The sequence below is a fragment of the Numenius arquata genome, chromosome 8, assembly GCF_964106895.1.
Source record: "Numenius arquata chromosome 8, bNumArq3.hap1.1, whole genome shotgun sequence".
Lineage (NCBI taxonomy): Eukaryota > Metazoa > Chordata > Aves > Charadriiformes > Scolopacidae > Numenius > Numenius arquata.
The window spans coordinates 19,313,007-19,340,376 of NC_133583.1; the positions used below are offsets into that span (position 1 = coordinate 19,313,007).

Genomic DNA, 27,370 nt, shown 5'->3' on the forward strand with positions numbered 1-27,370 from the left:
GCGCAACGTGTGAGTTGTGCCAGCTTCTGCTTTTCCGGGTCTGCACCACGGATGTCCCTCCCAAAAGAGTTATATTTAACCCAGGGCATTTCAGCAACACTGTTTACTACACACGCCCCGCAAAACAAGGCGACAGCAAACTGCAGGAGAGGACAGGAACTTTTTTGACTGGCTTCCACCTGTGCCAGTATCTCTCCCGGCTCCAAAAGACACATGCTGTGATGAGACGCCATCAGAATTCGCCCTTCTGCCGCAGGCAGGTAAATGCCAGCTCAGCTCCCACCTCCCTGCTCGCAGGCAGATGCTGGGAGACGGGTCAGCGTGAGTAAGGCTGTTTGCCAAAGACACACGAACAGAGCCCGGGCCAGCAGCAAAGCCCGGCAAAAATCCACCCTGGAGTGCTAGGAGCTGTGCACCGATGAGTTTTGCCATAGTTCAGTCACAACCACGCAGCTGAAGGAGATGGCAACAAAGGACGTTTCAGAGCGACACGGTGATGCAGCCGCAGAATGCACAACGTGGTCCAGTTACTCACAGAGCCCGGATTTAGAGTTCTTTTAAGACAATAATTTGCTGTTACATTTACACTGAACATTCAGGAGGGCCGATATGCATCCTGAAAGTATGGCATTTTATTTCCCTTCTCCTCTCCCTGCTGGCTCTACTTCCTGGTGGCAAAGCCTCAGCTCCAGAGAAGACACAGCAGGTGAGCCTCAAAGGGGGGGAAGCTCTTCTGTGGTCTTAGTTCCTCCAGCCTGGTGGTCCTCCAGCCCTCCCAGCAGACGGGACTGACTGATGGAGCTCCAGATGCTCCCTGGCAATTACACCCAAGGAATTCCTCAGGAGCAAGCCGCCACCCTTCCCAGCGCACCCCCAGACAGCCCAGCGCCTGGCACTGCCGCTCAGGGGACATTCCCGATCCTGCTTTCCAAAATGCACATGCCAAGCCTGGAGGCAGACTCATTTGGATTTCTTAGTTCAATTCACATCATACTATGGTAAAATAACGGCATTGTACATCAGAAGCATGCAACGGAGCCAGATTAAGAAGCTGGCCTTAAGGAATAATTAAAGATTTCTGGCAAGGGGGCAGGGTGAGGAATACCAGCAGAGCCCTTGAGCATCTCCTCACTGACTTACACACAACTTTGCACCTTGTTTTCCAGATCTGGGGGGAGAGAGGAGAAATAGGTGATGGATCAGGCAAAATGAAGTTTCAAAGAGATGTTATTTTCAGAAAAATACTCCAATAGTCACAACTTCACTCCAAACAGATTTTGCCAAGGCTGCGAGACTTGGTATTTATAGACCATGAGGAAATTAAACATGCAACTACACACAAGACTACGCTCAAAGAACAGAGGAAGTAATTTGCTGCAGAACGACTTTCTGCATCCAGTAAAGTTTTTGTAAGGCTAAAAAGAAAAGAAAACACCTCTGTGAGATTAAAGTATTACAAGAGGTACAAAAGAAAATGTTTCCCCAAGCTACAGAAGCTGCAAGTAGCCAAAAAAGCCTGTTATTTCCAACGTTGAAGTTGAAGATGTTTAATCCAGAAGTGAACAAGTATCAAAACTATATCACTGAAGTTTGAAAGCAAAGGGAGGGAGAACCATTTTGGCTCTTCCGGGTGTCAGGCTGGAGGTTTTCACTTCAAAAAAGGGATGTGTGTGCTTTTCAGCTGCATGATGCTTTTAAAAACGTGTATTGGAAACAATTAGGTGAATTTCTAAACTGGCCCCTCATTACTATCCTTACCATTCCTCTCCCAAAGGACTTCACAAGTACATTCCCAACTAAGGAGTGCTGGGAGAGACTTTCACATCACCAATGCCCTGCTGGGATAGGAAAGTGGATTCACCTCCAGCAGCATTTCCAAAGTTAATACCACACACCAGCAACAACATCAAACTCCTGTAGTAGCAATTGTTTTTAAAAAAACAAACATGAGAACCACCGTTATTACTCCTGGTAGTTCATGACCACTGCGTTACCCGGCCTTCACCAGCCTCCAGTACATGCCGGGCCACATCCTGCCTCCACCAAAGCCTTTCTTTACAGCCCAAAACCCCATTCCGCCCATCGCTGGGGGTTACTATCAGCTAAAATACTCCCAGCAACAGCCCCATCACTTTTCTCTGCATTCCAGCACAAATTCAATCCACTTTTTGTCCAGCCCTTTTAAAAACAAAAGTGTCCCGAGACACTTTTCCACAGAAACACATACAACATGGTGTGAAAGAAGCCCTAATTTTGACCACAGCCGGCCACAGAGCCAGGGCCTGCTTATTCGGAGTAGGGACCAGCTTCCTGGGAGCCCCCCCAGCCTCGGGCTATCCCCCTGCCACGGGTGACCCCAAAATACACACATCCCCCCCTCTATCCTGGCAGGCCCTACAGAAGGAACCCCCGGCTCCTCTACCCCAGGAGGCCCATAAGAATGTCCCGCCCCCCGCACATTCCTCTATCCCGGACAGCCTCACGGGAACACACCTCCCCATCCCGAGAAACCCCAAGGAGACCCTCATCCCGCTCCCCTCTCACGACACTAGGGAGACCCGCCCCTATTTACCCCAGGGGCACGGCAAAAAACCACCCCCTCACCGCTTCCCTCTCCCGCGCGGCCCTACAGGAGAACTCTGCCCTATCCCCGTTCCCCGGGAGCCCTCCCCGCTCCGCTTCCGTACCCCGGGAGCCCCCCGGGAGCCACCCCCACGGCCCCACCCCAGACCCCACACTCCTCAGGGAATCCCGCCAGGTTCCACCACACCAAGCGCTCCCCCACCCGCACCGGACACCCCCGCGGTTGCAGCCCGGCCGGCGGAGCGGGGCCGCCCCTCACCTCCGCCTCCGCCGCTCTCCCGCCGCGCCAGGCCCAGCGCCACCACGGCGAGAAACCGGAACTTCCGGTCCCCCTCCGTCCCCGCCGCGGGTCACTCTGGGAAGCGGAGTCTCGCCAAGCCGCCTGCTACACTACCGCTCCCGCCATACCCCGCGCCGCAGGACTATATTTCCCAGAGTGCTTCGCGCCCCGGCGCGAAGCATACCGGGAGTTGTAGTCGCGATGCCGTGGAGCGACAGCGAGCGGGAGCGGGGGTTAACTACAGCCCCCATGGTTCCGCGGGGCCGGCCGGGCCCGGCCCAGTCAGGCCGCGGGGGGCGGTTCCCGCCGGGGCGGGGTGCCGCGATGCCGGGGTCGCCGCGGCGGGCAGGGGCAGGGTCAGGGCCAGGGCGGGAGGCGGCTGCCCGCCGCCGGCCTCGTCCCTCCCGCCCCGCCTAGGCCCTGCCGGGGGCTGCCGGGACCCCCCCCCGCCTCCTCGCCGCCGTTCGCCCGGGCCCTCCGGCGCCGACGAGAGGAGCCGCGAAGGTCGGTCCCTACGCCTTTTCCTTCGGGGCTGAGGTGGGGTCCCGGGCCTGGCGCTTCCCTGGGGCACGTCGGTGCTCCGGGAGCTGTGACAGCCCCCTCCTCGGGCTGGGGAGGGACAGGGCCGGGGGTGCCCCCCACGGGGGTCCCGGGGAGACCCTCACCCCTGGGGAGGGGCAGCAGGCTGGCAGCGATGCAGCCAGGGGGGCAAGGGCCAGGCCCTAATCCGCAGCCCGGCACCCTCCAGGGCCGGGGGGTGTCACAGGCTTTTGGGGTCGGGGTCTGAACCACTCCCCCCCAGGTGTGGTGCTACCTGCTGGGTCTGGGTGGCCGGTGGACAGGAGGTGTCACCGAGCAAAGCCGGGGCTCCGTGGCCTCTCCACCAGCTGGTTTCGGAGGCTGGAGAGGGTCTGGCACCGAAGCGGCATGGGGTCACCCTGCCTTCCCGCTGTCGGTTTCGCTTCTGTGCGTGTGAGTTCACTTTTGGGCCCGTTTCCCCAGGGAGCTGGAGGCAGGGGCGGGCTCTGTCCTGGAGGGCTGGCTGACCCACAGGGCAGGGGCTCGAGTGAGCACCCCGCTCACAGTGGATTACGCCATCTGAGCGACCCTGGCCTCAGGAGGAGTGTCACCAGCCTGGTCTCATCTCAGCCGCCTAATCCGGGCCAAGGAGGGCCATAAAACCCGCCCTTTGCAAACATGAGGCCTCTGGGATCATCGGTGTGTGGGGACCAGCCCCAGCCCCAGCCCCATCCGGGGCTGGCTCCCTTCACCCTTGCCGCCGGGATACGGCGGATGGAGGCTGAGCAGCTTTCCCAGCACTCGGGGGAAATCGGGGCCAAGCCTGGATGAAAGGTGCCGGGGCCCAGGGGGCTGAAAGGAGCTGGGGCCACAGGCGGGAGGAAATCCTGCAGGATTAGAGCAGCTTTCCTGATGTCTCACCAGGGCTCAGTGCTGCCTGCTGAGCCAGCAGGATTGGGCCAAGGATGCTGGCACGGCCCGGCTCAAAAGCAGAGTGTTTTGGGACCGGTTTTGTGGGTGAGGGAACAGAAGGGCGACGCTGTGGGTCACACGCAGGTCCTGCCCCGAGGAATGGCTGCGGATGTCCACAAGAAGAAAGGCTGGGAAGTGCCCAACGGGTCCCTGGCGCCGGGAGATGGGCAGCACGCGGAGCGGTCTGAGAGCCCCACGCCGGGGCTGGCACAGGGGACGGAGCCAGGTATGGGGCAGAGCTCGCCATGGGGGTAAGCCAGGGGAAAAAGAAAGCAGCTCCTTGTTATGGGAGCTGGGCCTGCCACAGCCCCACAGGTGGCGGGAGACAGGCCCATTGGTGACTCCCCACCAGCAGGACCCTCACTCATGGGTGCCACAGGATGGGGACAGGAGGGCATGTCCCTCCCTGCAACCCCAGTCCCTTTTGCACCCTCCATCCGCCCGCTGTCTCAACATGGGGGACAGGTGGACAGACACTGCATGGCCTGTTGTTCCCAGGGGCGGGCCAGGAGGGAGCCATGTTCGTGCACACCCGCTCCTATGAGGACTTGACGAGTCCCGAGGACGGGGCGGCCACGACGCGGAGCCCGGAGGAGAGGCGGGGGGAACCGGCCGAGCCCACCAGTATGGAGCAGATCAGCAAGGACTTCAGTGAGCTGAGCACGCAGCTCACGGGCATGGCCCTCGACCTGGAGGAGGAGATGAGGCAGAGCAAGGAGGGGAAGCTGGAGCTGTCCCCGCAGACCACCTGCCGTGACTCGGTGCTGTCGGGCAAGGAGGAGGAGGACGTGACCATGGATGCCTGGCGCATGCACCGGAAGCACGTCTTCGTGCTGAGCGAGGCGGGCAAGCCTGTGTATTCCCGCTACGGCTCTGAGGAGGCCCTCTCCAGCACCATGGGTGTCATGATGGCCCTGGTGTCCTTCCTGGAGGCCGAGAAAAACGCCATCCGGTCCATCCACGCAGGTACCGCCCCGGGGGGGGAGTGAGACAGGGTGAGTCTCCTCAGTGAGTCAATGAGTGACACCTGCCTGGCCTTGCTCCTGATACCGTGGGCCACCTTAGCTGTCCTCAGGGGCAGATTGGTTGCTGGGGGGGAGGCTGCAGTCTGGCTCTCTCTCGCAGCCCGGGGGTGCCAGGCTTACAGGTCTGTCCCTGGCCCTCCCGGGGACTCCTTCCCAAACAGATGGCTACAAGGTGGTCTTCGTGCGGAGGAGCCCGCTGGTGCTGGTGGCAGTGGCGCGGACCCGACAGTCAGAGCAGGAGATCGCCCATGAGCTGCTCTACATCTACTACCAGATCCTGAGCCTGCTTACCTGGACCCAGCTCAACCACATCTTCCAGCAGAAGCAGAACTATGACCTGCGCAGGCTCCTAGCTGGCTCCGAGCGCATCACTGACAACCTGCTGGACCTCATGGCCCACGATCCCAGCTTCCTCATGGGTGCCGTGCGCTGCCTGCCCCTGGCTGCCAGCGTTCGGGATGCTGTCAGCTCCAGCCTCCAGCAGGCCAAGGCCAAGAGCCTGGTCTTCTCCATCCTCCTGTCAGGGAACCAGCTGGTGTCTCTTGTGAGGAAGAAGGATCAGTTCCTCCACCCCATTGACCTCCATCTGCTCTTCAACCTCATCAGCTCTTCTTCCTCCTTCCGGGAGGGTGAAGCCTGGACTCCCATTTGCCTCCCCAAGTTCAACTCTAGTGGCTTCTTCCACGCCCACATCTCCTATCTGGAGCAGGAGATGGACCTGTGCCTCCTGCTGGTCTCCACCGACCGCGAGGACTTCTTCACTGTCTCCGACTGTAAGCGGCGCTTCCAGGAGCGCCTGCGGCGGCGGGGGGTATACCACGCTCTGCAGGAGGCCCTGCGCACCCCCTTCTACAGCGTTGCCCAGGTGGGCATCCCTGACCTCCGGCACTTCATCTACAAGTCCAAGAGCTCTGGGCTCTTCACCAGGTGAGGCCCCCAGGAAACCATCAGGCCAAGGCCATGGGGTGGGGCATTGGGCAACCCTTCTCCATAAATCCCCTTCTCCAGGGGGCTAATGGGGTGCTGTGTTCCTGCAGCCCCGAAATTGAGGCACCCTATGTGCGAGAGGAGGAGAAGGAAAGGCTCTTGGGGCTCTACCAGTACCTCCACAGCCGGGCCCACAACTCTTCGCGTCCCCTGAAGAACATCTACTTCACGGGCCCCCGTGAGAACCTCCTGGCTTGGGTAAGGGCTGTCTGTGGGGTTCAGGTGGCCCTGTCTTCTCTGGTCACACGTGGCGGAGTGAGGGGGTGGTGGCAGAACACAGCACCAACTCTGTGGTCCCCAGGGTGGCCCCTGGCCCATGCATGGTCCTTCTGGGGGTCAGTCTTGCTGCCGTGTACCCCTGTGCTAGGGATAGCAGCAGAGGCCAGCGAGGTCTGGCACCGAGGGCTGTGCCACATGCTGTCGTGAGCTCCCCAGTGCCGTGGAGAAAACCCACTCTGGGCACAAACCCTGGGGTTCGGTCTCCCCACTTCTGAGCAAACCAGGTGCCACCCATTTGGAGTACCCTGCTGGCACCCCATGTTCCTGCACTGGAGCCCCTGTGCTGGTGCCCATTCCCATGGGGGGTAGGATGCAGGGCCAGCCCCAAGTGGGGTGCAGGCGTGTGCCCAGCCTGTACCCGTTTTTTTCACCCAGGTAACCAACGCCTTCGAGCTCTACGTATGCTACAGTCCCCTGGGGACCAAGGCTGGTGCCATCAGTGCTGTCAACAAGCTCATGAAGTGGATCCGCAAGGAGGAAGACCGACTATTCATCCTCACGCCCCAGACGTACTGACAGGCATCTCCCAGGGCATGGTGCCAGCTGGGGGGAACCCCGCTGTGCTGGGGAGCCCGTCCCCCGGGGAAGCCTGGGCCGTGAGTCCAGGGGAGAGGGCTTGGTGGGACCCCAGAGCACGGGGAAACCCACCCACAGGACTGTCCAAGCTGGGGGTTAGAGTTGGGGTGCACAGCTGTCTGGGGAAGGGGTGAGCTGGACTTTCTCTCATCTGCAGGCAGTGCCCCCCAGTTTGGGGGTGAGGGAGGGGGCTGCCATTCCTCTGTGGCTGCCGGGTTGTGGGAGTCCTGGAGTGGGGCTGCCTGTACCCCAGGTTGCTGGAGAGGAGCTGAGCCCCTGGGCCCTGCTGCCTGTGCCTGGCATACTCCTTTCTCTGCCATCCCGTGGCTGTGCCAGGGATGGAGGTCCTGGGGGGAGGTGTGGCAGTGCTCAGGGGACCCCTATGCTGCTGTGCCCGCAGCTGGCGGGTGACACCACCAAGGTGGGGGACAGGGCTGGCCCGGGACATGCGCTGCTCATCTCTCTGCCCTGGAGGAGCAGTGCCCCAGTAGGTTTGCCCCCTGTTTGGCATCTGTGTGGGCCTGGACCCTTCCTGCCCGTGTGCCCATGGGGACACAGAGCAGCCCCAGAGAGACTCAAGGTGCCTATTGGGGTGCTTGTGGGCTCGCGTGCTGGCTCCTGGGCAGTGGACCCTAAGGGAGTGGCTCAAGTGCAGCCCCCTGGAGACCCCTTTGACATGGGGCTCTGGTGCCCCCCAGCCCAAGGAGGGTCTTCCCTTTGGCACGGGGGCTCCTGCCCCCCAAAACCAGCCCCTCAAGCCAGCTATGCTGACCTTGCTGCACACGGGCCACCTCCTCCCTGACTGTCCCCAGGCACTGGTGTGGGGCTGAGCGCCCGTGAATGCTGGGGCACTGCCCGACCCCACGTTTTGGGGCTGTCTGCCAAGCACTGGGACCGGTGTCCAAGGAGGGACAAAGCCACCAGGGTGGCACCAAGACACCAAGGGAGCTGGGAAGGACCCGGCAGGGCTAGCACAGGGATTCTGCTCCCATATTTATGCTCCTGCCAGAGTGTAATCGCTTGTCTTTGCTCATAAACATTATTTGGACCCTACATAAAGTCTTCTCACATTTATGGGTGTCTACTGGGGGGGGGGGGGCAAATGGCCAAGCTGGGGGGGAAGTCTGGTCCAAGTTTGGGTATGAGGAAGCCGCTGGGGAGCAGTGTGAGGCAGTTGGGGCTGTGCTGGCTGGAGGCCGGAGGGTGGGAGCAGAGAAAACCCCAGGGCTGAGCTGGCTGGGGCCAGCTCATGTCGAAACCGGGAGCGGGAGAGGCGCAGCCGGAGGAAGGAGCTGTTGGGTAAGGCACGGGGCCAGCGTAACCGCTGGGCCTTGCACAACCTTGCCGGGGAGGGCTGAGGCTGGCCAGGTGGCCAGGGCAGGGGAGCCCGTTTTCGGCGTGTTCAGCCCCTCCTTGGACCAAAGTCCTCCCGGCAGCACGAGGCAGCGCCCTGCTCGGATGGAGGAAAAGTCGCTGTGCACAGCTGGGACCCACAGCCCCACCGCCTGAAGGCAACAAGGCACTCGGAGGGGCAAATCCGTGGGGTGCATCGGGATAAAAAGCATCTTCCTTCCTCCCTGGGAGCAGTAGCAAGTCCTGGCAGCGCTGGCACCTCCTGCCACCACAGGCAGCCCTTGATGGGGCGGGGGGGGGATAAAGGGACATGAGGCAAAGAATGGGCACAACCGAAATAACCCCCATGGCTCTGATGGCAAATCTGTGGCTACCCCCGCCCTTCTCTTGTCCCCCGGTTGGGAACCCCCTGCTGAGCTTGCTGCACCCCCTAGAAGGTTGCTCCACCAGCCTGGAAGTGAGTCGCCAACATGGGCAGCTTCGGGAAAGCGGCAACTTCATGTGTCAGGGTGTCGACAGCCCCTGTCACCGGTGCCAGCGGGGCCACAGGCTGTGGCAGAGGGGCCAATGGGTGCCGGTGGCCCCCACCCCGCATGCATCCCAGGATGCTGGCAGCTGCCTCCCAGCCATGGGGACCCTCTGACAGCCACCTGCTCGGCACTGGGCTGTGACGGGCACCCAAAGCACCGTGCCAGCCCTACACCCCGTGTCCTCATCAGGGGCCCCAGCTCTCACCCGCGTCCCGCCGGGCACCGTGCCCACCCAAGCTTGTCCCCCCGGGGTGCCCTGCATCCCTCTGGGAACCGTGTGTCCCCCGGGCTCCTTCTTCCCCTGAGCACCCCCGGGTTGCCTGTGCCGGCGCCGGCCCTCGGGGAGCCCCAAGCGGCCCGGGGGCAGGGCCCGTCCGCTCCGCCCCGTCCCGCCCCGTCCTGCCCCGTCCCGTCCCGTCTCGCCTGCTCCGGCTCGGTCCCGCTCCGCTCCGCTCCGCCCCGGCACGGCACGGCACGGCACGGCACGGCAGCGCCCAGGTGAGGGCTCGGCACCGGACGGGACGGGACGGGCGGGGGCAGCCGGACCCGACGGAGACCCCGGTTGGGGACGGCTCCCGGATCCGGTGAGCTGTAGTGGGGCGGGGGGGGGGAGGCGCCGCCGGGGGTATGTCGGGGTCCTCGTCGCTGGGGGCTGGCAGGGGACTTGGCCCAGTCCCGCGGACATCCCCTGTCCCCGTTGCTGTCCCGGGGGATCTCCGGCCCAGCCCCAGGGGGGCCCTCGGGGTCCTTGCCCCCGGGGGGCTGGCAGGGTCCCCATTCCTGTCCCCAGGCGGGGTTTCGGTGGGTTCATGCAGGGCAGGGATGCCCCCAGGGACAGGTGACGGTGTCTGGAAGGTGGCAGCAGGCAGGATTTGTCCCCCCTGCCGCAGGCAGCTTGGCTTCACCTCCCGCATTCTGTGTTTGGGAAAAGGTTTGGTGTGGCTGATCCTCTCCTGGCAGCGTCCATTGCTGTCTGGCCCCGGGTGACCCTGGCACCCCCTGCCCCACACCTGGATGTGGCAGTGTCCCAGGGTCCTCGCCAAACCGAAGCTGGTAAAACCCTTTCTTCTTTCCCTTGCCAGATGCGATGGTGACCTGTCCTCCACGCATCCTGACCCAACTTGGTGCTGAGCACCGTCGATAACCCCATGCTGGTGGCACCGCACAGCATGGGGCCATCGTGCTGCGTGTGCCTCTTGCTGATGCTCTCCTTGGCCCCACTGGGTGCTGGCGCCTGGCAGTGCCCCCGCATCCCTTACAGCTCCACCAGGAACTTCTCTGTCCCCTACGTGCTGCCCAGCCTCGATGCCGTCAGCCCTGTGCAGAACGTGGCCGTCTTCACCAACTTCTCCGCCAGACCGGTTGCCATCTTCGTGGCTGTTCGCAACCGCATCCTGGTGGCCAGCCCCGAGCTGCGCATCCTCTCTGTCCTCATCACCGGCCCGGTGGGCAGTGCCGAGTGCGAGATCTGCCGCCTGTGCCCAGCCACCACGGAAGGCCCCGAGGACGTGGACAATGTCCTGCTGCTGCTGGACCCGCTGGAGCCGTGGCTGTACAGCTGCGGCACGGCGCGGCACGGGCTGTGCTACCAGCACCAGCTGGAGATGCGGGACGGCAAGGTGGCCATCACAACCACGCACTGCCTGTACTCGGCCAGGGCCAACAACTCTACGTTCTGCCCCGACTGCGTGGCCAGCCCCCTGGGGACCACTGGCACCGTGGTGGCCACCTCCTACGCCTCTTCCTTCTACCTCGGCTCCACCGTCAACAGCAGCGTGGCGGCACAGTACAGCCCGCAGTCGGTGTCTGTCCGCAGGCTGAAGGGCACCTTGGATGGCTTTTCAAATGACTTCCAGTGGCTGACGGTGCTGCCGCAATACCGGGACAACTACACCATCCACTACGTGCACTCCTTTGCCGATAGGGACCATGTCTACCTCCTGACGGTGCAGCCAGAGCGGCCGGGCTCGGCAACGTACCACACGCGCCTGGCGCGGCTCAGCACCCAGGAGCGCGACCTCCGCCGCTACCGTGAGCTCATCCTCGACTGCCGCTTCGAGTCCAAGCGGCGGCGGCGGCGACGCAGCGTCGAAGGGGACACCGAGCGCGACGTCACCTACAACGTGCTGCAGGCTGCCCACGCCGCCCACCCCGGCACCCGCCTGGCCCGCGAACTCGGCATCAACAACACCGACACAGTGCTCTTCGGCGCCTTCGCCGAGAGCTGGCCCGAGAGCCAGGTGCCGCGGGAGGACTCGGCCGTCTGCGCCTTCCCCCTCCGCCTCCTCAACCAGGCCATGGAGGAGGGCATGGAGAAGTGCTGCGGCACCGGCCACCAGCCCCTGCTGCGGGGGCTCAGCTTCTTCCAGCCCTTGGAGTACTGCCTGCACAACGTGAGTCCTCTGCCCCGTGTCCATCCCTGGGGGGTCTGGGGGTCAGCTGGGACATGGGGAGGTGGCTCTGGGATGCTGGGAAGCACCGGTAAAGTGGGGTGGACCAGGGGGTGGGTTGGGCAGGGGAGAGTGGCATCACCCAGGTGTGAGTCAGCCCCACCAGCCACCCAGCAAGGAGGTAGGGTGCGGGCAGGGATCCAGCCATGCTCCACACCCCGGGCACCCCATGCTGTGTGCCGCAGACACGTGTCCTGGCACACGGACACACCTCCACTTGCCAGGCACCGTGCCAAAAGTCCCGCTCCTCGGTGTGGCTGCCCCAGCTCCAGCCCCTGCGGTGACTGTCCCCACCACCGGGTTGTTGATGGCCACCCTCTCCAGCTTGTTTATGTGTGCGGGAGACAGGGAAGCTGCGGAGCCTCATTGCTCCTGCCTTGCCCCCCCTGGCCCCGAGGCCGCCGCCTTCTCTGGGCAAATAAACCGCGGGCGGAAGCGCAATTAGTCACCGGAGTTTCTCGTCTGCCGCAGCAGCCATGGGGCAGGAACACCGTGTCCCAGGGACAAGCCCCAGCATGGCCAGGGTTGGGGATGGGTGGGTGCACCGGCAGGGCCCCCTCTGCAGGCAGGGTCCTGACAAGCACCCGTGACACGAGTTTTGGTGTTCTCAGCCAGGCGTGGAGCAAGGTGCAGCCAAATGCCCCCGTCTTCCCACACGCGGAGCAGACAGCTCACTGCCGCTGACTCACGCTGCTGGCAGGGCAAGCTGGGAGGGGACCCCCGGCCCTGAGCATTGGTGTGAGGCCAGTGTGGACCCCCTGGTGTCTGGTGCCCGCCTTCATCCCCAGCCCCCCACTGAGCTCCAGGGACGGGGAGGGCTGGCTTTGGGGTGACAGCTCCGCAGTGCCGGCACCGATAACCACATCCAGATGGGGTGGGAGGGGAGGGCAGGATCTGACGCTGCGCAGGGACTGCGGAAGGAGCCACGGATGTGTTTTTTCCCCAAAAGTTTTCCCATCCCGGAGAGGAGTCTGGGCAATCAGGTGCTCTCCAAAATATCTCAGAGCTGGAGCTGGTGCCCACCCATGAGGGGTCACGGTGTTGGGGCTGGCTTTGAGGCACCCAACCCCGCATTTGTCCGCAGGTGAACCTCTCAGCACCAGTGGTCAACACCAGCTGCTGGAACAAGCCCACCCTGGTCCCCGCCACCTCCTATAAGGTGGACCTGTTCAATGGGCACCTCACCGGTGTCCTCCTCACCTCCATCTTCGTCACCACCCCGGGGGATGTCACCGTGGCCCACCTAGGCACAGCAGAGGGACGCATATTCCAGGTGGGATGAGGTGTCCCAGCAGGGTGGGGGGGGTCCCAGCAGGGTGGGGAGTGTGCTCAGCCACCCACTCTGCCCCACTGCAGATGGTGCTCCAGCGCTCCAGCTCCTACCTCCTCACCTTGGCCAACTTCTCCCTGGGGGAGCCAGGGCCGGTGCGGGGTGCCATGGGGCTACAGAACCACTCACTGTTCTTCGCTGCCGGCACCAAGGTGAGTGGAAGGGTCCGGGGGGCACAGGGGTGGGTGCTGAGCCCCACATGCCCCACTCACCTCCGCTCTCCATCCCCAGGTGTGGCGCCTGAACATCACCGGCCCTGGCTGCCGCCACTTCTCCACATGCCAGCGCTGCCTGCGGGCCGAGCGCTTCATGGGCTGCGGCTGGTGCGGGGACGGATGCACACGCCGCCATGAGTGTACCGGCCTCTGGGTCCAGGACAGCTGCCCACCCGTCCTCACCGACGTAGGTCTGCGCCGGTGTCACCCCCACCACCCCTCGGGCACTTGGATGGGGAGGGAGGTGGCAAATGGGGTGGCACGTGGTGGGACCTTTCCTCCATCCCGAGACCCTTTCTCTGGGATGAGTGTTGCACCCCTTGGGGAAGGGGCTTTCCAAACCCACAGCTGTCACTGGACTTTTGGAGCTGGACGTGATGCAGGTGCCTCTCCCACAGTTCCACCCCCGGAGCGCCCCGCTGCGGGGCCGGACACGGGTGACACTCTGCGGCATGACCTTCCGCTCCCATCTGGACCTTGACCCCCGCCGCAGCCCCCCCAGTGCCTACCGGGTGACAGTGGGACAGCGAGGCTGTGCTGTGCTGCTGGAGGAGAGCAGGAGCCTCAGGTGCCTGGGGGTGCTGGGGGGGTGATGGCAGCAGAGGGGGGTCTGGGGCGGCCCCCCAGCCCAGGGCTGACCTCCTATCACCACCCCACAGACCCCTGCCCGCTTCCCGCCGCAAGGACTTTGTGGATGTGTTGGTGTGTGAGCTGGAGCCGGGAGGACCGACAGTGGTGGGGGGCCCAGCTGATGTGGTGCTCACTGTGGAGGAACCTGCTGGACCTTCTGGCTTCCGCGTCCACGGTTCGACCACCCTCGGTGGCTTCACCTTTGTGGTATGGCCCCATGCTGGTGGTCACCCCTGGCTGGGTTTTGAGGGGGGTTGGCTCACCCACCCACCTACCTAACACTGTGTCTGCCCAGGAACCCCGCATCAGCGCCCTGCACCCCCCCTTTGGCCCCCGGGGGGGTGGCACCCACCTCTTGCTCCATGGTACCCACCTCTCAGCAGGGAGCAGCTGGCGGGTCATGGTCAATGGCTCCGAGTGCCCCCTGGCCGGGCAGCCCAGGTATGTCCCCGCCCTCCCCTCACCGGGCACAGCAGAGTCCCTGGCACAGGGACAGGCATGGGACTCCCCCTGCGGTCCCACTGTCTCCTCCATCCATGGCCTCTGTGTCCCCAGGCAGGGCGATAGAGTGATTCAGTGCACGGCTCCCGCCGCCGGTGGCCTGGGTGCAGCCTGGGTGGCCCTCTGGATCGACGGGGAGGAGTTCCCGGCCCCCCTGCCCTTCCAGTACCGCCCCGACCCCTTCGTTTCAGCCATTGCCCCCAGCTGCAGCTATGAGTGAGTGCGTGGGCTCCCTTCCCCTGGGGGGGTTCAGCCCCAGACTCCCCCGTCCCCCTGGCTGGGCTGGATGAGGTGCTGGGGACCGCGTGCACTGCAGGGACCATGTTAATTCTGGGGGCCACCTGCACCCTGGGGACTGCATGGACCCCAGGGACCATGTGCACCTTGGGGACTGTGTGCACCCCAGGGACCATGTTAACCTTGGGGACCACATGGACCCTGGGGACCACGTGCACCCCAGGGACCATGTTAGTCCTGGGGGCCATCTGCACCCTGGGGACTGCATGCTCCCTAGGGACCATGTGCACCACAGGGACCATATTCACTTTGTGGACCACATGCACCCTGGGGACCATGTGCACTCTGGGGACCACAGGTACCCCAGGACCATGTGCATCTTGGGGACTGTGTGCACCCTAGGGACCATGTTAACCTTGGGGGCCACATGCACCCTGGGGACCACGTGCAACCCAGAGACCATCTTAAACCCTGGGGGACACGTGCACCCCAGGGACCATGTGCACCCTGGGGCTCTGACCCCTGCCCATTGCAGGGGCTCGATGGTCACCATCATCGGCACCCACCTGGACTCGGTGTATCGCGCCAAGATCCGCTTCGAAGCCAGTGCCGTGAGGACTGAAGCCACGGTAAGCACCGGGGCAGGAGGCTGTCACCCCCCGGCCCTGTCCTGCCATCCCTGTCCCCAGGCACCGTGCTGCACCGGCACCCAGCACCCACCCCCCCCTTGCAGGAGTGTGAGAGCCCATGGGTGCCGGAGCGGCTGCTGTGCCGCAGCCCAGCCTTCCCCTTCGAGAGCAAGGTGGAGACGGTGCCGGGGAACCTGAGCGTGCTGCTGGATGGCACCGCCGGCCGCTGGCTCTTCCGCCTCCGCTACTACTCCCGGCCCAAGGTCTTCCCCTTCGAGAAGGAGGGTGGCCTCCTCCACCTCAAGCCTGGCGAGGACGAGATCGAGGTGCACGTACGTGGGGTAGCGGGGTGAGCCAGGGTGGTGGGGATCCCACCGCTGGAACCCCCGCGCTCAGGGTGCTGTGTCTGGGGGCAGCAATTAGGACTGGATGCCGTGGCCGCCTGCATGAACATCACCATGACGGTGGGGAGCCAGGACTGCTACCCCAACGTGCTGAAGAACGAGGTGACATGCCGCCTGCCCCGCGAGCTGCACCTGCCCCCAGATGGGGCTCCCGTGGAGGTAAGCACCCCCCGAGTGGGTGACCCACACCCTAGTGTCCCCCACCTCATCCCCACTGAGCCCCTGCTCCCCCAGATCTGCGTGAACGGCGCCTGCGAGGCGCTGGGCTGGGTGCTGCCTGCTGCCACCTCGTTGGACCTGGCCGCCAGCCTGGCCCTGGGCACCAGCATCACCTTCCTGGTCTGCTGCATCCTGGCTGCCGTGCTGCTCCGCTGGCGATGGAGGAAGAGGAGGGGTGAGTGCCACACTCACCGGGTGCCCCACTGTCCCCCAACTACCTGATGTGACACCCCCTGCCCACGATGCTGCTGTCTGCAGGGACGGAGAACCTGGAGCTGCTGGTGCAGCCCGGCCGCAGTGACCCCCCCGCCACCGTCCAACGCCCCGGCGTGGACTACAGGGAGGTGCTGGGTAAGTGGGTGTCACTGGCAGGTGGTGGGGTACTGGGTGCCTGCCCAGCCCCTCACCCCACCTCTGCCTCTCCCGGCAGTGCTGCCCACGGCAGGCAGTCCCGGCCCAGCGGGGCCACGGGCACGATTTGCTGGTGTCAGTGCCGGTACCGGTGCCGGCATGGCAGGTGGTGGCTCCCCCGTGCCCCTGCTCAGGTCCACATCCTGCTGCCTGGAGGACCTGAGCCCGGAGCTGCTGGAGGAGGTGAAGGACATCCTCATCCCTGAGGAGCAGCTCATCACCCACCGCCACCAGGTCATCGGCAAAGGTGACACACTTACTCGGTTTGGCTGTGGCATCGCCTGCTCACCACATGTGGTGCCAGCTTCATGCCGCCTGTCCCCGCAGGGCACTTTGGCAGTGTCTACCATGGCACCTACATGGACCCGCTGCTGGGGGAGCTCCACTGCGCCATCAAGTCCCTGCACCGTGAGTAGCACCCGCTCCCATGGCATGGTCCCATGGCATGGCAGCGGGACACTCCACAGCTTGGCTCTTGGCAGGCATCACGGACGTGGAGGAGGTGGAGGAGTTCCTGCGTGAGGGCATCCTCATGAAGAGCTTCCATCACCCCCAGGTGCTCTCACTGCTGGGGGTGTGCCTTCCCCGCCACGGGCTGCCCCTCGTCGTCCTGCCCTACATGCGCCACGGGGACCTGCGACAATTCATCCGCGCCCAGGAGCGGGTACGGGGACACCCTGGGGAGGGGGAGATGGCAGGGAGCTGAGGTCACCCCGCTCACTGCTCCCACTCTGTAGAGCCCCACGGTGAAGGACCTCATCGGCTTTGGGCTGCAGGTGGCCCTGGGCATGGAGTACCTGGCCCAGAAGAAGTTTGTGCATCGTGACCTGGCGGCCAGGAACTGCATGTGAGTGTGGCCATGCCCACTGGAGCCCACCATGGGGTCACCCCATGGTCCTAAGTCTGGGCATGGGGGGTGCTGCCTGGTAGCCCCCCCCCAAAAAAGGTGTCCTGCAGGCTGGATGAGACACTGACGGTGAAGGTGGCTGACTTCGGGCTGGCGCGGGATGTGTTTGGCAAGGAGTACTACAGCATCCGGCAGCACCGCCACGCCAAGCTGCCCGTCAAGTGGATGGCGCTGGAGAGCCTCCAGACCCAAAAATTCACCACCAAGTCAGATGTGGTAGGCATGATCCCTGTCCCCATCCCCCATCCCCCATCCCCATCCTGCCCAGCCTCCCCATGGTGGCTCTCTGCTCGGCAGTGGTCCTTCGGGGTGCTCATGTGGGAGCTGCTGACGCGGGGGGCATCGCCGTACCCCGGGGTGGACCCCTACGACATGGCCCGCTACCTGCTGCGGGGGAGACGCCTGCCACAGCCTCGCCACTGCCCCGACACCCTGTGAGTGGGACTGGGGGGTGGACAGGGTGGAAGGGGGGGCGGGCCCAGGGGGCTGCCAGTGCTGACTGGGGTGTTGGGGCAGGTACGGGGTGATGCTGAGCTGCTGGGCGCCGGCGCCCGAGGAGAGACCATCCTTCACGGGACTGGTGGGCGAGCTGAAGCGTGTCCTGGCCACGCTGGAGGGTGAGCACTACGTCAACCTGGCCGTCACCTACATCAACCTGGAGCGTGGCCCCCCCTTTCCTCCTGTCCCCCTGGGGCAACTGCCCGATGGTGAGGATGAGGAGAACAAGGAGTATGAGGAGGAAGAAGAGGAGGAGGACACGGCCGTGTGCTGATGGAGTGCCCTGCACCGTGGGGTCTCCAGGACCCCCATACACTGCGGGCACGCTCCCCCTAGGGGGGATGCAGCGTGCAGCCGGGTGCTATGGGGCACCCTCCTCCCTATGGGACGGGTGCTGGGAGGCAGCCGGGTGCTGTGGGATGCTCTCCCACGGCTCGCACCCAGACCCTGCCGGGTGCTCCCCAGGCTTGGCACCACGCCAGTGGCCCTGTGGGGGTCAGTCCAGCACTGGCTGGGTGCTGGGGGGCTCAGCCCCATGGCGGCGAGGCTGTGTCATGGGGCCCAAGGCTCAGCCCCACAGTGGTGAGGCTGTGCTGTGGGGCCCCAGCTCAGCTCCAGTAGGTGCCGTGGGGTAGCCTGACCCACCCAGGGCTCCTGTGGGGTTTCCAGCCCCTTGGCTGCTCAAATCGCTCGTTAAAAATTAATTATATTTTTTTCCCGGGCTGAGGCTGTGTTTCTGAGGGGAGCCATGCCCCAGGTTGGTAGCAACCCTGTCCCTCTGCGTGGGAGTAGCTCCCTGCCGCATGTCCCCACCCCCCGGGGGCACCCACATCATGGGGGGCTGTGGGTGAGGGTGCACCCACCGTTCCCATGCCAGCCACGGGAGGGCACCTGCACACCGGTGCTGGCTTGGCCACCCCGAACACTGTCCCCTGGTGCCTGCCACGCCGGGTGACCTATGTGCCCTGGGTCCCACCACGGCTTCCAACGATTAGGGGGGACCCTTGTATCTGGGAGGTGATGCCAGCACCGAGAAAAAGGATTTTCCTAAAAGTCGCCCTCCCACCCTCTTCAGCTGTGGCTAAATATAGCCCCAGCGGCTCCACCGGCAGCTCTGCCAGCTGGGGGGGGGGGGGGGCTAGAGGTGCCCTCCTCGGTGCCTGGCTACAGGGGACCATGGGGTGCGAGACGGTGTGGGGAGCACTGTGCTCTTCTGTGGGGGTCACGGTGCCCCTGGGATCATGGGATGATGGGTACCTGGGGCATGGGATCACAGTGCCCTTGGGATGGTGATGCTCATGGAATGATGGGTGCCTGGGCATGGGATCAGGCTGTCCTGGGGTTCATGGGTGCCTGGACGTGGGATCACGGTGTTGCTGGTGTCACGGAGCCCAGGCCGTGGGATTATAGTGTCCCCGGCACGAAGGTGCCGGTGGGAACACAGTGCCCAGGACATGGAATCATGGTGACAGACAATGGCACCCAGCCCACAGTGCCCCCACTGTTGCCCACCATCCCTGCCTGCACAGGGCCCTGGTGGGGGACACCAGACCAGGCTTTGGGCTGCCGTGTGGTGACCAAGCGTCATTATCAGCCTCACCTAATTACACCCTAATTGCTTCAGCCACTGCCTGCGCTGGAGTTGGCACATCTCATGCCTCAGGGCACGCCCAGAGGCTGGCAAGGGTCTGCCCAGGAGCAGGGGACAATGGCTGAGCCCCCCAACAATGCTCACCGCCACCCGCTCCAACTTTCTCTGCTCTCTTTGCTGGCAGCGGTGGCAGATGTCCTATCCGCAAGGAGCTCATCCCAACAAGAAGGTCCCCTCTGCCCCAGTTTTGGGACAAAAATCCCCTAGAACAAGACATTGGTAAAGAAGAGGGGGCCAGCGATGGGCATCACCCCCTGGGTGCCCGTCCAGGGCTCAGGGTGGGGGGTGAGGGCAGGGTTTGGGGATGGGTGGACAGGCAAGTGATGCTCGGGGCAAGTCCAGGATGGGCAGGGGATGTTGAAACATGCCCCAGCCCCATGGCCACTGGCAGTTCCACTCCCCGGTCCGTTGCTGGCCACGCAGGTCCTGCAGCCGGCGCCGGCTTTAAATAAAACCTCCTCGGCCGCTCATTAAGTGGCGCCGGAGCCCGGGGCTGCGTCAGCTCCCATCAGCCAAGCTGTCCGTCTCCGCCGGCGCCTCGCACCTGCACGGCTCCGCCGCCGCTCCCGGGAGGGTATTTTTAGCCCGGCTGAGTCCTGGCATCTGGTGGTTGGGGGATCTGCCAGGACGGTGCCTCAGTTTCCTCGTGGTGGGGGCATGCTGCCCCGCCAGGCTGGGTTTCGGGGTGGTCGTGCCCCAGGCGTGGGTGCCAGTCCTGCCCGTGCGAGGCCGAGCATCACCATTTCGGCTGGGCTGTCAAGTTGCTGTGGCAACAGGAAGGGCCCATCACCGAGCGGTTATTATGGGCTGGATCAGACACAGGAGGTGCTGGGGGGTGCTGGGGGGTGCTGAGGGATGCTGGGCACTGGTGCTGGGAGATGCTGGGCACCGGTGTTGGGGGGTGCTGGGTGCCAGGACATCAGCAGGGATGCAGCCAGGTCGGTCGGTTGGGGCACCACCAGCAGGCAGGATGCAGGGATGGATGGGTGGATGGATGGACGGATGGACAGACAGGCACCCTGCGTGCCACCCTCCTCAGCACGGGGCATGGTGGGTGCCCAGGGCCACCGTCGGGTGGCGGATGGGTGCCAGACCCACTGTCCCGCAATGCGGGGGGCAGCCCTGGGGGCACCCAGTGTGAGCAGGGCTGTCAGTGCCCCGCGGTGGGGTGGCACAGAGAGCCGCTCGTTAGCTGACGAGGCTCATGCGGTTACGGTGACGTGCACGAGGAGGGCCCCTGCCTTAGGCTGGCACCCTTCCCCCCCCCCCCTCACAAATGTGCTTGCGGAGATGACAGATTTCATGCTAATACGCATTTATCCTGCCCTAATTATGCTGCGGGAGGCAAGGAGCGAGCGCCCGGCCTTTAATGCCATGGGCTGGTAAGTGCCCACCCCTGCCCGCCCCTGCCTGCCCCTGCCTGCTGCTGCCGGCCGGGATCAGTGCACACCGCCACGACACAGGGGACAGGCAGGGGGACCTGGCAGGGTGGCATCTCACCTGGCACCCCTGCCGCAGCTGGGGGGTGTCTCAGAGGTGCTGCCTGGGCACAGGTGGGCACCCAAGGGTGGGCACCCAAGGGTAAGGGGCACCGCAAGGTGCTGGATGGCTGGGCACAGTTGGTGGCCCACCTGGCTGAGCTGTGGCCATGTGTGGCCATGGCATGCCATGCTGTGCCACCTCGTGCCGTGCCCACCCGCCCTGGCTGCGACAGAGCCGCCAGCGTCCCACCCCGGCAGCGCGCCTTGCACACACAGCACTTTAAATGTTTTATTTGGGGAAAGTGCTGTCGTTAGCAGGGATTAATTATTAAAATCACAGCCATCTATAAAACATGAGTGGCCGTGCGTGGGGCTGCGGGCGCGCAGGCAGAGCCGGGCACGGTCCCGCTGCCGACAGCACCCGGGGACACGCTGCAAGGGCGTCTGCCGGTGCCACCGTGATGACACCAGGCGCCGGCAGCGGTTTGGGGGTCCTCATGGCAAAGTGGGGTGCAAAGGCCGGGTGCAGGCAGCGGGTGCTGGCCATGTGGGCAACCTGCCCCCTTTTTACCTCCGCCGTGGCTTACAGGGCATCCAGGGGGGGAATCGCTGGGTTCGAGACGGGCAAAATTGTGCCGAATCAGCGTGTGAGCGGGAGCGGTGGTCGCCGGCGCCAGGAGGGGTGGCAGGAGGCAGCCGGCAGCGCCGAGCTGTTTTTAGCGGCTGCCGGCGCGCTGGGGAGCGGGCGTGAAGAGCGGCCGCCGCGGCGCCATTTTTAGAAACCGGCAAGTTTTCTTTTTTCTTTTTCATGATGCCTGTGAGCAGCTTGTGGGGGGGGAGGGGGGATGTCTGCCTGCACCCCAGCCCCCTCTGGCCCCTGCTGCCCCACTGCGTGCCTGGCCCCACCACCCAGCCTGGGGACCCCCATCCTCCCCACTCGGTGCTGGCACCCAGACCTGGGGGTACCCACATTGCCCAGGGCACCCCTGCACCCATCTGGGGCTCTGCCAGTCCTTGGGGAGCTTTGGTGGTCCTTGGGAAGCTCTGCAGGCCCCCTGGGGAGTTTTGGTGGTCCCTGGGGATTTCTGCTGGCCCCCAAGCAGCTCTGCTGGCCCCTGGGGAGTTTTGGTGGTCCCTGGGGAGCTCTGCTGGCCCCCAAGCAGCTCTGCTGGCACCTGGGGAGTTTTGGTGGCCCTTGGGGAACTCTGCTGGCCCCCAAGTAGCTTTGCTGGCCCACAGGGAGCTTTTCTTTAGCCTGAAGCCTTCCAGCCTGCAAGGAACATCTTTTTCTCCTTTTTCTGCCCCTGAGGCAGCATCTGCCCTCAGCCAGGGCGGCTCATCACGTCTTGGCACCCGCTCAGGACCAGTGCCAGCCACATCCTGGTCCTGGTGCCAGTTCTCTCCCCAGGGGCCAGTTCTCTCCTGGCGAGGAGCCCCACTCGATTTGCACGTGAAACTCCTCGCCCTGACCACCTTCCCTGTGCCCATCACATCACTGTGATGAAGGTGCTCATTTTGCGACTGATCCACTCCCCCATAGGCAGGGATCTGGGGACCAGAGCCAGCCCTGGACGAGATGGGGACCAAGCTGGTGGAGAGGTACAAGGCTTTGTGCGCCATCGTCATTGACATGGGGACGGGTCATGCTAGGAGCAGGCTGGCCAGGGACGAGCAGCCATGGTCGGTGGTGCCAGCTATGCTAGTGTTGCCCCGCTCCCTTCTCGCCACCTACACCTATGGCCACACCACCAGCATGGTGGTGGGCTCTGGTACCAGCACCTCCTACACAGTGCAGGGTGCGGGAAGGCCACGGGCTGCCCCAAGCCACCTTCTGCCTGAACATGGACACCCTCACCCTCCACCTGGGCTGGCTGCTGGGGTCCCACAGGGTCCATCTGCTGCTGGTGAGGGTACCATGCTGCTGTGTGGCTCCCCCAGCGCCTGGCAACCGAGCTGGGGGTTCCCCCCAAGGCCACCCCCTGCTGGCGTGTGGCCACCTGGCTGAGTGGCTCGCTGACCACCTTCCTCAACACCTTCCAAGTCGCATGGGTGCCATGGGATGTCTACGGGGAAGGTGGCCTGGCCACCGCGCACCTGCGCTGCTGCTGACTCCAATAAAGGGACAGGGCAGTGATGGGAGCCTGCGCCCCTTGTTTTCTCCATCCCTCCCCTCCCCTGCCAGCCCCCCGAAAGGAGGGATGGGGTTTATTTGGCCCCGTTGCCGGGCCGACACACGCAATTATCGCTGATTGCCTGGCGGTTGCCATGGTGATGGCAAGCACGCAGGGATGCAGTGCCGCGTGGCGCTTGAGTCACGGACACGCTGCACCCCCCACACCGCACCCCACTGCACCCCACTATGCACCCCCCGCCACTGGGCTGCAGGGCTGGGCTGGTCCTGCATCCCCTCCACCCTGCCTGGGACAGAGGGGTACGGCCGGGTGTCCCACACCCCATGCCCCTGCCCCCAAGGCAGAGGGGTACGTCCAGGTGTCCTCCCACCCAAGGCAGATGGGTACAGCCAGGTGTTCCCCACCCCGTGTCACCCTACCCCAGGCAGAGGGGCATAGCCAGGTGTTGTCCCCCCACCCAAGGCAGAGGGGTATGTACAGGTGCCCCCAGCCCTGGCAGCCCCACCTCGGGCAGCCCGGCCTCGGTCACTGCAGGGGTCCTGCAAGAAATGTCACCCCAGACTGGCCATGTCACCCTGCACATGGCTCTGGGCTCAGCATGGAGCTGTGGGAAGGGTAGTGGGTGCACGGGGCAGTGGGTGCACTGGGCAGTGGGTGCACTGGATGGTGGGTGCACGGAGTGGTTGGTGCGTGGGGGCAGTGGGTGTCGGGGTGGTGGGTACACAGGGTGGTGGGTGGCCCGAGAGCCCAGGCAGAGCTGGGGCCAGGAGGGGAGCGGGTGGGCAGTGATGGGAGCCTGGGGCTCTTCTGCCACGGGCAGGAGGCTGGTGCCGGGAGGCGATGGGCACAATCCGGGCTGACAGGTGTTGGAGGAGCGCTGGCCCATCCCTCGTGCCACAAGCCACCGCCGGGCAGCCGTGAGCCGCGCCGGGCGCCTGCCGGGTAATTGTGAGTTATGCTCCAGGTTCCCACGAGGTGCAAAGATTAATAACTGTGCTGCGCTGCTGCCAGCCGGTATGATTAAACTCTTGATTAGGAGCTCAAACTACAGTGCCCTGCTAATTCCCCCGCTCTCACGCGCCGTTAATTACCCAGCACGGGTGGCAGTGGGCTCGGGGCTTGCAGGGCTCGGTGCTGTGCAGGGGACGGGTGCAGGGGGTGCCCTGGGCTGCCTCCGCCTTGGGGTGCTGGCAAGTCTCCCTGTGTGCAGAGGGGAGATGGTGGCTTTGGGGGTGGGACCCTGGTGTCCCCCATGGGTGGCTGAAATGCTCTGCCTGACTGGGGCTCGGGGGGCTGTGGCTCCTGGGAGAGGATGGCCCGCATCTCTGCCGCAGCTCAGGATGGAGCAGGCCGGGTGGTTTTGGGGAGCTGGGTTTTGTTGGGTGCAGGGGCGGGAGGGGACGGGAAGGGGGATGCGGCTCGGAAGTGGCACCATATGGGCCGCAAATGCCAGCGCGCAGCACGCAGCCGTTTGGGAGGCTCTGCACAAATTTGTGCCGAATTTCGTGAGCAGCAAGGTGCTCTGGGGGCTGGGGGCCCCCTGCTGCACCCCCGGAGCTGTGTTAGGCTCCAAGCCCAGCCTGCGGGCAGAGTTAAGGGTATCAAGGTGGCTGATTTCTTACCCCTTTCTTGCCCCTTGGCCAGGGGGGCACAGACAACTCCTGGATGTGGGGAAGCAAGTGGGGCCTTTGGTCCTGCAGCTGGCAGAAGGGGGATAAGGGAAGCTGCCCGATTCCCACAGGATCATGGTGCAGAGGAAAGACCTATCGGCCTTTTTGTGGTGCCTCTTAGTGCCCCAGGGGGACAGGTACCTGCGACATCGAGCCCACACTCAGCACCACTAATAACCTGCTCCTGTCCCATCTCATCCATCCCCTGCCACTGATCCCGTCCCATCCATCCCACCCCATCCCATTCATCCTGTCCCATCCCGGGCCAGTGGCCGTGGCACAGCCCAGGGGACCCTGGCTCACCCCGGTGCTCTGTATCTCCCATCGGTCCCCACCATCTCAGTAAAACCTGTCGTGACACCGGGGCTGCCTCGGCTCTCGGGGCTTGGCAGGACGCATCTCATGGGGCACGGCGTCCCTTTGGGTGGCCAACCCTGGGGCGAGGAGCTTGTGCGGGGACAGCAGGGACAGGCTCAGGGGACATCCGCAGGCAGCTCCAGCTCACCCGGCCGGGCAGCAGCTGGAACGGAGCAAGGCGCGGGGGTCGCGGGTATTTACACGCGGTGTGGGCGATGGCGTGGGGTCCCGCAGGGTCCCTCTGTCCCAGGGCACGGCAGTGTCCCTGCCCGGTTTTGGTGACTTTGCCGCCAGCGCTGCCCTCCACCCCGTGTCGCGGGGGCCGCCCCGGGGGACACGGCCGCCCCGTCCCGCCGCGGTACCGGGTCGCGTCCCAGCTCCACGCGTGCCCCGTCCCCCCGGGCCGCCTCTCCCGCGCCCGACGGGCGGGGCGCGAAGTTTGGCGGTGACGTCAGGGGCGGGGCGGGGCGCCTCGGGGGGGGCGGGGTCCCGGCGTCCCGCCCCCCCCTCCTCCCCCCCCCCTCCTCCCCGCAACTTGCCGCGCCGGGCGCGGGGGGCCGCGCCGTGACGGACCGACGGCTCGGCTGGGCTCGGCTGGGCTCCGCACCGGCCCCGTGCGGGAGGCTGGGAGGGGCGCACGGCCTCCCCCCCCGAGCGGCGGCCCCGGGCCGTGACCCCCCCTTTGCGGTCGGAGAGGCGTGCAGGTGAGCGGGGCGCCGCGGCGGGACAGCCCCGACCCCAACCGGGGGCGAGGGGGGCCGGGCCCGGGGGTGGGGGCGTTGCTGGGATCTGGCACTTGTTGGCCCGGGTCTGCCCCCCCCACCACACACTCTCCCCTCTCTCCCGGTGGCCCGGGACTTGTTGGCCCGGTGCGTGTCCGCCCCGACGGCTGCCCGCTACCGCACCGCCCCCGCCGGCACCCCGCGTCCCGCAGACCCCGAGCCCCGACGGGCGCCGCGGACACGGCGAGATGCCGGAGCCTGGCTTCCCCCCCTCCCTCGCTTCCCCGGCTCGCCCCCCTTCCCCCCGGCCCGCTCCTGCCCCGGTGCTGCCCCCGCGTCCAACGGGGAGCCGGCAGGCCGGACCGGCCCCGTGGCGGGGGATGCTGCCGGGGACCCTCGCCCCCTCCGCGCCCCCGCCGCCGAGCATCCCCTCCCGGACCCTTGCCCCGCTCTCCCGCAGCCCGCTCCCTTCCCGCTGCCGCATCGCTCCCAGCCGGCCACGGCCGAGACCTCCCCTGCACCTCCCGGGCTGCACCTCCGCACCGCCCTCCCACCCCCCCCCCACCCCGGGGCTGGGGGGCGGCGGGCTCCGACCCGGCTCCGGCGGGCGATGAGGCTCCCCCAGCCCGGGCCACTCTTGCGGGCAGCGCTGGGCTGGCGCAGCCCCTCCGCCTCCCTCCCCGCTGCCTGCCTGCTGCCTGCCCGCTGCCTGCACTAGCAATATTTCCGTCCATCTCGGCCCGGCTGCGTTTTCTCCCCCTCCCCGCACATCCTTCCCCTGGGATATGGGGGGCGGGATGGCAGAGCAACCCCCCTTCTCCCTCCCCCCCCCGTCCCCCATCCCCCCGGCACGGACACGTCCAGGGTGGCTGCAGGTGGAAACGGGGCAGGAGATGGAGCACTGGCCAGTGGCACCCCATGCCGTGGGGCAGAGCTGGGGCTTGGGGGGCTAGGGGACCCCGCTGGTGAGGGCTGCGTGGCTGCGTCATCCCTCCGTGCCATCCGCACCCGGCCACCCACTTCCCCGCTATTGTCTTACACCCGCTGTTGCTTCTGCTCCCAAATTAGACACCTTTTTTTTTTTTGGGGGGGGGGGGAGAAGAGAACTGGCTGCATGCAGGTGCCAGTGCAGCGCTCAGCCTCCCCCCTCCAGCACCCCAGGGAGGGAGCACTCACCCCTTTTTGCTCACCCTCTTGCTGGGGTGCTCCTGCCACGGCGGGGGTACTCTCACCTGTGGGGTGCAGGTGCTGGCCCCGATGTGGGGCTGGGTGGCAGCCACCCTTGTGGGGTACCCTGGATGTGCTGAGCCCTCCCCCAAGCCAGCCTGGGGCAGAGGAGGGTGCCAGAGCTCAGCCCCGGCAGGATGGGTCCCCACTAAACCAACGGGAACTAATTTTATGAGCGTAGATTAGCTGAGCACTTGCGGAGATAGCAATAAAATCCCGATATATCATCCCGCCCGGGTCCCCTTCCCGGCTAATCCTGGCATCATGCCGCTGGCACTGGCAGCCTTCCCACAGGCCAGCCCTGCCCCTGCCGGCCTGTGACACCGAGCCCATCACCACACCAGTGGCTGCCAGGACACCCCTCGGACCACTTGGCCAGGCAGGGTGGCACAGCAGAGCCAGCGTCGTGTGGCATGGGGACACAGAGGTGCCAGGGAGGGCACATTTGCTTGGTGAGGCTGTTGGGATGAGCCAAGTGTGGGCTAGAAAGTGTCACCCAGTCTGCGGTGTGGAGAAGGGTGCCCCAGGGATGCTCTGCTCTTTTGGGAGTGGGTGCACCCGGAGCAGGATGGGGCCAGGTGCTCTTGCCTGGAAT

General features: G+C 65.0%; 2 protein-coding genes across 3 annotated transcripts; both read left to right on the forward strand.

Moving 5' to 3' along the window:
• Positions 1-4,453: 4,453 nt before the first annotated feature.
• MON1A (MON1 homolog A, secretory trafficking associated) lies at positions 4,454-8,273 on the forward strand. Of its 2 annotated transcripts, XM_074152274.1 has the most exons (5): positions 4,454-4,580; positions 4,853-5,320; positions 5,541-6,306; positions 6,417-6,564; positions 7,021-8,273. In XM_074152274.1, exons 1-5 carry the CDS (start codon positions 4,454-4,456, stop codon positions 7,159-7,161), a joined length of 1,650 nt encoding a protein of 549 aa, XP_074008375.1. In that variant the 3' UTR covers positions 7,162-8,273. The 2 variants fall into 2 exon arrangements, with proteins under 2 accessions (XP_074008375.1, XP_074008376.1); XM_074152275.1 differs by lacking the exon at positions 4,853-5,320.
• A 1,979-nt stretch (positions 8,274-10,252) lies between these two features.
• On the forward strand, positions 10,253-17,809 carry MST1R (macrophage stimulating 1 receptor). Its single transcript, XM_074151841.1, has 20 exons — positions 10,253-11,497; positions 12,639-12,827; positions 12,911-13,036; positions 13,116-13,286; positions 13,498-13,667; positions 13,759-13,936; positions 14,025-14,170; positions 14,285-14,446; positions 15,003-15,096; positions 15,201-15,428; positions 15,513-15,659; positions 15,735-15,894; positions 15,978-16,070; positions 16,150-16,377; positions 16,458-16,538; positions 16,613-16,794; positions 16,868-16,977; positions 17,088-17,253; positions 17,335-17,471; positions 17,554-17,809. The coding sequence occupies exons 1-20, from the start codon at positions 10,253-10,255 to the stop codon at positions 17,807-17,809; spliced, it is 4,269 nt and encodes a 1,422-aa protein (XP_074007942.1).
• Positions 17,810-27,370: the final 9,561 nt, after the last annotated feature.

Bases quoted from the DNA above. Each gene is read 5' to 3' on its own strand.
- MON1A (XM_074152274.1), top strand. From the start codon at position 4,454: ATGGCTGCGGATGTCCACAAGAAGAAAGGCTGGGAAGTGCCCAACGGG. The intron at 6,307-6,416 runs GTGAGGCCCCCA...GTGTTCCTGCAG, and splicing joins AGCTCTGGGCTCTTCACCAG to CCCCGAAATTGAGGCACCCT. The intron at 6,565-7,020 runs GTAAGGGCTGTC...TTTTTCACCCAG, and splicing joins GTGAGAACCTCCTGGCTTGG to GTAACCAACGCCTTCGAGCT.
- MST1R (XM_074151841.1), top strand. From the start codon at position 10,253: ATGCTGGTGGCACCGCACAGCATGGGGCCATCGTGCTGCGTGTGCCTC. The intron at 13,287-13,497 runs GTAGGTCTGCGC...CCTCTCCCACAG, and splicing joins GCCCACCCGTCCTCACCGAC to TTCCACCCCCGGAGCGCCCC. The intron at 16,071-16,149 runs GTAAGTGGGTGT...CTCTCCCGGCAG, and splicing joins GGACTACAGGGAGGTGCTGG to TGCTGCCCACGGCAGGCAGT.